Source organism: Homarus americanus, unplaced genomic scaffold, assembly GCF_018991925.1.
Source record: "Homarus americanus isolate GMGI-L3 unplaced genomic scaffold, GMGI_Hamer_2.0 scaffold50946, whole genome shotgun sequence".
Classification (NCBI taxonomy): domain Eukaryota; kingdom Metazoa; phylum Arthropoda; class Malacostraca; order Decapoda; family Nephropidae; genus Homarus; species Homarus americanus.
In genome coordinates this window covers 1-8,736 of record NW_024744252.1, presented here as the reverse complement: position 1 = coordinate 8,736, position 8,736 = coordinate 1, and the positions used below count along the sequence as shown (strand labels likewise).

The 8,736-nt window shown below is 47.6% G+C and overlaps 1 protein-coding gene across 1 annotated transcript; it reads left to right on the top strand.

Moving 5' to 3' along the window:
* Positions 1 to 5,230: 5,230 nt before the first annotated feature.
* LOC121877668 lies at positions 5,231 to 6,559 on the top strand (the record flags this gene model as incomplete). The annotated part of the gene is made up of 3 exons (XM_042383489.1): positions 5,231 to 5,371; positions 5,484 to 5,672; positions 5,835 to 6,559. Coding segments are annotated over exons 1-3 (1,055 nt in total), but the record flags the coding sequence as incomplete, so codon positions are not given.
* Between the last annotated feature and the right edge of the window lie 2,177 nt (positions 6,560 to 8,736).

Sequence of the window (8,736 nt, the reverse complement as noted above, 5' to 3'; positions counted from 1 at the left end):
GCGAGACCCACGCCCCTTCCCAGCCTCCGGAGTCGTTGGTTCTGACCCCAGCGCCAGACTATCCCTTTCAACAAGTGGTGGCCGATTTGGTCCACCTGCAGGGCCGCACGTACCTAGCATATGCTGACCGACTGACAGGTTGGCTGGAGATCGCCCACTTCCCCAATGAGGCCACCTCTGGAAAAATCATCGCCAGTCTGCGGGCCTACTTCACCTGAGCAGATCTCCACAGATGGAGGTACCAACCTTGCCAGCCTTGAGATGACAGATTTCCTCAAGTCATGGGGGGTCGAGGTGCGCCTCTCGTCGGCCCACTTCCCCCAGTCCAATGGCAGGGCAGAGGCTGGGGTCAAGGCTGCCAAGAGGCTCCTCAGGGATAACACTGGGCCCGGGGGTAGCCTGGACTGCGATAGGACATCCCAGGCCCTCCTCCAGTACCTGAACACGCCTCTGCGGGGGGTGAACAAGTCGCCCGCCCAACTTGCCACCGGCCGCCAGCTCCGTGACGGCGTTCCCGTGGCCAGACAGCACTATAAGGTGGACCAGCACTGGCGGCGGGCACTTCGTATGAGGGAGGTGCGCTTGGCCGAAACACAGGATGGGGTCCTGTCGCGGAGGGAGGTATCCCGCCAGCTGGCTCCCCTAGTCGTGGGCACGCAGGTGCGTGTGCAGGACGCAGCTACCAAGCTCTGGGACAGGACAGGCATAGTGGTGGAAGCCCGCCCTCACAGGCAGTATGCCGTCAGGTTGGGTGGCAGTGGCAGGGTGTCCATCCGCAACAGACGCCACCTGCGAAACGGCTCCACACCTGTGCCTACTACTCCGGTGGTGCACCAAGCTGTGCCTCCTGGCCCCCCTTCTGCTGTGCCCTACATACCCGCGCCCTCCTCCGCACCCACGGCCCCTCCCCAGTCGAGCGCGGCCAGGCCCAGGAGAGGCCGTAGGCCTCCGGGCTGGTTGACGGACTACGTGGTGTAGTGTATGTGATGTAAAATCAGTTTAGAGGTTTATTTTATTTTTTTTTTTTTCCTTTGTTTGACTCGTTTTTCCTGCATTATTGTTGTTTTTATGAATGCATTGTTTTCCTTTTGTTAGTTCAAATGTGCATTGTCATTTCCTTTTAACTTGGGGGGGAGATGTAAGATTGTACCATCGTACGATATGTTTTCCCATGTTGAGATGGGGGCTTGTCTTTGGCAGCGCCCGGTTGCCAGTCTCCAGCTGACGCTGTTAGAATAAAGTCTATAAAGAACGTGGTCTATGACTCCAACCTCTCACACTTATGGTCGACACCTTTACTTAATGCCGCACGATAGTTTGAGACACCAATCGGTCCAGCACAGGCAACTCAAGTCCGCGCCAAAAGAGATGCCGTTGGAGGGCGTATGATCTGCTTATAGGGAGGTGTGAGGAGGCCAGGTCTTGGTGGTGGACAGAGAGAGAAAGGTAGACAGACAGACACATACATAGAGACTGACAGACAGAGGCAGATTTTTTTAAAGCTTAGTGTGATTCCAAGCCAGCCGTTGGTAATACTGCATGAGCCTGTCCACCCCAGCCCACGTTAGTAACACTGTACTATCCTTTTTCTCTGAAGCGAAAATTGGTAATTACATTAATCTGTCTGACTCTGGTGCATGTTGGTAAAACTGCACTTATCCCCGCCTGTACTGGCAACACTGGGACGGGGCCGAAACTAAACATGATTAAGACATGATAAATCAGCTCTTGTTGGTAATACTGCAACAACCTGAGTATTCCGATTCACATTGGCAACACTGTGGCGAGACCAAAGATAGACTTATTTCAACAACAACTCAAGTTGGTAACACTGCACTAGAACAGCTATATTCAACACACTGACAACACTGCACAACAAAATGTAAACAAAGTCTTCGGTTCACAAGTTGGTAACACTGCACTCGACCGCCTCCACTTCCCCAATTGTAAAGTTAGGAGCCATTGAGGTTGGGTGGACTAGTCTTACCCCCCGGAATCGAACCAGCGACCCTAAAAACCAAGAAGTGAGCGGTGTACCCACTTAACCGTCACATTCCCATCACCATGAGTAAAACACCCAACATTGGTAATACTACACTAGCCCATCTAGGTTCAATACACGATTGGCAACACTTCATTAATCCCACTAGTACCAATACAGACACACTGGTAACACTGCTTGACTAGTCCCCCCCCCCCCCAATACACACGCATAGACTGGCAACACTGACAAGAGGGCGGAGACGCGACATGATTAAGACATGATACGTCAGCCAAGTTACACAATAATGTTCCTAAGTTGGGTTCCCGGTGTCATTAACTTGGCTAAAACTGTTTACTTTCCCGTGTAGTTAAGACAACGGCACCCGGGGGAATTGATCCACTCCTGAATCGTTTTTTGTTTTGTTAAGGTGGCGGTATTATGCGTCCTTAAGTCTCTAGTACTGGCACGCTCCACCATCACCACTACACCTGTCTACCTGCCTGCCTACCTTTCTGTCTGTCTCCACCACCACATCTACCAACCTGTCTGTCTGTCTCCTCCTCCGCCACACCTGTCTACTTGTCTACATGTCTGCCTCCACCTGCCACCTCCACCACACCTGTCTGTTTCCACCACCACTACCCACCATTACCACCACCACTTCCACCACACCCGCCCACCACCACCTCCACCACACCCACCCACCATTACCATCACCACCACACTCGCCCACCACCACCTCCACCACACCCACCCACCATTACCACCACCACCACACCCACCACTTACACCCCCACCACACCCGCCCACCATTATCACCACCACCCACCATTACCACCACCACCACACCCACCCACCACCACCACACCCACCCACCACCACCCACCACCCTCACACCGACCACCACCACTACACCCTCCCAACCCTCAACATTAACCAGGTACAGAAATATAATAAAAACAAAAATATCCTAAACAGCTTAACATAAAAGTATTCTTCATTCCCCCCAACAGTCAACACAAACTGGAAATGTTTACATCTCTATTCATTTCTCTACAAAATGAAATCCTATTTACCTTTTAACTTGTATTATTAAACAACAAAACAATTATCTTTTTTTTTTTTTACTTTTCCCCAGGATGATGTATCACTATTTATACTTTATTAAAACACAGTTCGTAAAAAAAATCAATCTTTCTGTTACTTTTCTTGTTGCTAATTCTAACCAAGGGTTGAACAGTTAATTACAACAGAGTGTTATCCCAGAAACACACTCACTCCTGATTACATTACATTATGAAAAGGCTCCAGTGATTCAGCTTATAAATATAACACAGTAAAAATGGCCGCCAACTGCCTCTCTCTCTCTCTCTCTCTCTCTCTCTCACACATTTCCGGGGGCTACGACGAGTCTCATTTGCATAATCGCATTCAACAAATATTATTAAATGCATCTGTAAATACTTTGACGACTTCGTTTTTAGACGCGTACCATTCCGCTCCTTGATTTATTAATAACAACAAAAATGCAAAGAAACAACAAAATATGCTGACTCCCCCGGGGTCATTATGTAGACAGACAGACAGATTAGGTATAGAGCACCTTCTTACAATACCGCGAGTTAGACAGCTAGACAGAGAAAGACAGCCAGACAGACTAGCTATGGAACACATTATAAGACCGTGAGACATACAGGAAGACAGACAAATAGACAGGGAGAAACAGAAAGCCTAGTTATGGATCACCTTATAAGACAGTGAGACAGACACACACAGAGAAACAGACTAGTCATGGAGTACCTTTCGACAAGACAATGGGAGGCAGCGAACTGATTATAAACAGACAGGTACCGGTGTAAGGGTCACTAGCAACGACACTATTTCATCAAATTTTCAAGACCACAGAGACACGAGACAATACAATAACAGTAGTGACATACTTACATACACCCTCGGCACTGTACTAGGGTTGCTCATTTTTTCACACTTTTTTAAAATTGTGGGTGGGGGTGTTTTTTCCCATTATTTCGTTACTCCTAAATTCATTGGTGCCAGAATTAATGAAATCCAACATGTTCTAGGGGTCGCGAATCCAAATATAAAAAATGAATTTTTGCGAAAAAACGTCAAAACTCAAGCTTTTTCTCTTATAGATCAGCAATCGCGCTCCTTTTCACTACTTAACCCTAATGGCTGGCTAGAGCAGCTATTCAGCTTTCCATTGACACCTAATTCGATTGCATGCACCTCTTATTTGACCTTCTAAGTCAGGTCAAAGGCTGTAGCCTACCTGCGTTAACGGAGTTATAAATTCACTAGGTTCACATTGGCAGCTTTAAAACCCTGCGCTTCTTTGCAGTGTTTTGACATGTGTTGTGTTGTTGTTGGTACTGTGGTGTTATTTTATAATTTACTCAAATCTGCTATATAGTGAGGCAGTAAATTTATGGTTATCTATTTATGTTGTATTTTCTACAGGTGATTAAATTGCTCTTATGTGACCCTATTTTGTTTGCCTATTTTGTTTTATTACAAAACGTTTTTTTCTTACAGAGTTCATCTGTTTATATACATACAATCATGGAAGAGAGTGAGTCGCAGTCGGGGGAGAATGCTAAGGGGACTGTCAGGCCAACATCATCCACTACCCGTTCTGCCACTGAAATCTATCTAGTAGGCCAGCCAGCATCGTCAATTAGAGGCAGTAAACTCCCGACGATGCGTCAAGTCCTGAAGTTCTTCTTTCACACAGTGAATGAATCTGGTGACAGACAGGAGACGTTTAAAGAAACAGTGAGTAACGTACTCACGTTCTGGAATTTAGCTCGCATCAAGACTATCTCAGAGAGGGGGTGCCGGGAGAAGCTGACAAGGTTATGGGAGCACTGGAGAAGTCTACAAAAAAGTCGGGACAGGGCTGCAAAGGACAAGGTTGAAAACTTCAAGTCTCAACTTGACCTGTTGTGGGACATCGGAGCACCGGACGCCGTAGAGGACATCGAGAAGAACCGGCTGCTTACACCGGCCGACAAACAACAAGACATCGCCTTCTATCAAGACCAACGCGGAGAAAGAAAAGCGATCATGAGTGGTAACGATAAGATTTTTGCCGCTAAGAAGAGAAAGCAGGAGGAACGAGTCGAGAAGCAAAGGTCGAAACAGGGAAGGTTCGCAGCCTGTGAACCAAGCAGCAGTGATTCGAGACCTCAAACCTCTGTGGTGGCTGACACCCCAACGGAAGTAGAAATGGAGAAAAAGGACACAGCGATACAACCTGGCAGGTACACATCAAAGCACCCTTATGTGACAGTTCAGCTTCCACGTCGCATTCTCCAAGAGCCAGCATTAAAAGAACTCGCTGACCGTCTTCGGATATCCAATAACGAAGTAAGTGTATTCATAAATGTGTTTGGAATGTTTGAAATTTCTGTTAATTATTTGATAAGCACTTAAACAGTCGACATTTTCTACTGACACCCTTGCCTGCTTTTGCTCGCAGATAGTTTCGGTGGTCGCAGCAGTGCTGCGCTCTGCTAACCAGCCAGGCGATCTGTCTGAGTTCCGGATCTCGAGAGAGACTGCGAGACGGGCACGAGCTTCACACCGTCGTCAGGTAGCTGCCGCACAAAGGGAAGCCTTCACGCCTCCACCACATGCAGTGGTGCACTGGGATGGTAAGCTGGTTAAGGTGAGAACACGTTTAGGTACTACATTAATATTTTACCAAAGCCTAGACTATTGTAATATATTGTTAGAAATGTATCAAATCATTAACAAAAAGCTTGGAGAAAAAGGCAGCCTTGATAATTCTTCATTATCTGTCTGAATTTTTATATTTCTCTCATTTCAGAACGTCGTGGGAGAAGAAGAACACCGACAGGCCATCTTCATCTCAGGGCGCGGCCATGAGGAAGGGAAGCTGCTTGCTGTCTTGCCAGTGAAGGACGGCACTGGCCTGACCCAGGCACGCGCAACAGCTCGTGCTATCGAGGACTGGAGCTGCGCTTCAAACGTCAAGGCACTGTGCTTTGATACAACGTCGTCCAACACAGGGCGAGTCCAAGGTGCGGTTGTCCATCTGGAGGCGCTGCTGGAAAAACAGCTGTTGAGGCTTGGGTGCAGACGCCACGTCATGGAACTGGTGGTGAGAGCCGCTGCCAGCAACATCTTCGGCAAAACATCGGCCCCTACGGACCCTCTCTTCCAGACTCTTAAGAAAAGGTGGAGTCAACTAGATCACTCTCAGCATCTCAGGCTGGACATTGCAAATCTACCAGAGTCTGACTGGCTCAGTCACCTCCGACACAGGACCGTTAGCTACCTGCTGACCGTCACAGAATGGGCCAGAGAGGATTACCGAGAAGCAGCAGAACTAACGCTCCTCGTCCTCGGTGTGAATCCTCCGCGCGGCACGCACTTTCTGCGTCCTGGCGCATGTCACCACGCTCGCTGGATGGCGAAGATCATATACTACCTCAAGATCTACATGTTTAGCCACCAGCTAGAGCTCAGCAGTGACCTGTGCGTCAAGCTGCAGAGGATGGCGATCTTTGTGTCTCTGCTGTACACACCGGCGTGGCTGAAATCACCAGTAGCCGAGGATGCGCCTGTGAATGACCTGCAACTGCATCACGAACTCCTCCGCTACAGGGCCGTGGACTGTGAGGTGGCTGATGCGGCGCTGGCGGTCGCGAGCCGCCACCTGTGGTATCTAAGGTCACAGACCGTCGTTCTGTCGCTGTGCAGCGAGAAGTTGAGTGCGGCAGAGAAAAAGGAGTTGGCGACCAAATTGAGCTGCCTAGAAGAAACGACAACTTGGTCATCCAACAGACTACACGGCTTTCCGACCTGATAGATGAACGTTCATGGATGATCTTCAAGGAGCATCATGTGTGCGGCACAGCATGGCTGATGTCACCGGTGGAAGACTGGGAGAAAAACGAAGAGTTCATGAAGCTGAAAGATTTCTCCAGAAGCCTGAAGGTAACCAATGACGTGGCCGAAAGGGGAATAAAGCTTATGCAGGACTTCATTGGTTCAGTCACGAAGGATGAGCAGCAGCTGCAGGATGTCATGCAACTTGTGGAAAAGCACAGGAAGCAGATGAGTGGCTTCAGCAAGTCTGCTCTGTGCATGCAATCGAATTAGGTGTCAATGGAAAGCTGAATAGCTGCTCTAGCCAGCCATTAGGGTTAAGTAGTGAAAAGCAGCGCGATTGCTGATCTATAAGAGAAAAAGCTTGAGTTTTGACGTTTTTTCGCAAAAATTCATTTTGTATATTTAGATTCGCGACCCCTAGAACATGTTGGATTTCATTAATTCTGGCACCAATGAATTTAGGAGTAACGAAATAATGGGAAAAAACCCCCACCCACAATTTTCTAAAATTGGGAAAAATGAGCAACCCTAATATGGACTAAGTATGTTAGATGATAATCTTCAGCAAAATATGATAAATCCTGCCGAGGGTTTAGTTTCACTTATTAATCTTACGTAATTTGCTTGGCACGCCACATGCCCATTTGTCACGGGTATATGAGACTTGCATGAAGGCCTATAATTAGTTTGTCCTCTCATGCATATAAATGTCACTAATTAGTCTGCCAGTCAATTATAATTCAACAGTCATTAATCCTCACAGTATCCTGACCGAGTGTATCCTACCTGGTATTGCGGCCAGGCTGATACTGTATCCTAGCCTGATACTGTATCCTAGGCTGATACTGTATCCTAGCCTGATACTGTATCCTAGGCTGATACTGTATCCTAGGCTGATACTGTATCCTAGGCTGATACTGTATCCTAGGCTGATACTGTATCCTAGCCTGATACTGTATCCTAGGCTGATACTGTATCCTAGGCTGATACTGTATCCTAGGCTGATACTGTATCCTAGGCTGACACTGTATCCTAGGCTGATACTGTATCACTAGGCTGATACTGTATCCTAGGCTGATACTGTATCCTAGGCTGATACTGTATCCTAGGCTGATACTGTATCCTAGGCTGATACTGTATCCTAGCTGATACTGTATCCTACTGTATCCTAGGCTGTATCCTACACTGTATCCTAGGCTGACACTGTATCCTAGGCTGATACTGTATCCTAGGCTGATACTGTATCCTAGGCTGATACTGCATCCTAGCCTGATACTGTATCCTAGGCTGATACTGTATCCTAGGCTGATACTGTATCTTAGGCTGATACTGTATCCTAGACTGATGCTGTATCCTATGCTGATACTGTATCCTAGGCTGACACTGTATCCTAGGCTGATACTGTATCCTAGGCCGATACTGTATCCTAGGTTGATACTGTATCCTAGGCTGATACTGTATCCTAGGCTGATACTGTATCCTAGCCTGACTGTATCCTTGAATCCTAGGCTGATACTGTATCCTAGGCTGATACTGTATCCTATGCTGACACTGTATCCTAGGCTGATACTGTATCCTAGGCTGATACTGTATCCTAGGCTGATACTGTATCCTAGGCTGATACTGTATCCTAGGCTGATACTGTATCCTAGCCTGATATTGTATCCTAGGCTGATACTGTATCCTAGCCTGACACTGTATCCTAGGCTGATACTGTATCCTAGCCTGACACTGTATCCTAGGCTGATACTGTATCCTAGCCTGATACTGTATCCTAAGCTGATACTGTATCCTAGCCTGACACTGTATCCTAGCCTGATACTGTATCCTAGGCTGATACTGTATCCTAGCCTGATACTGTATCCTAGCCTGAT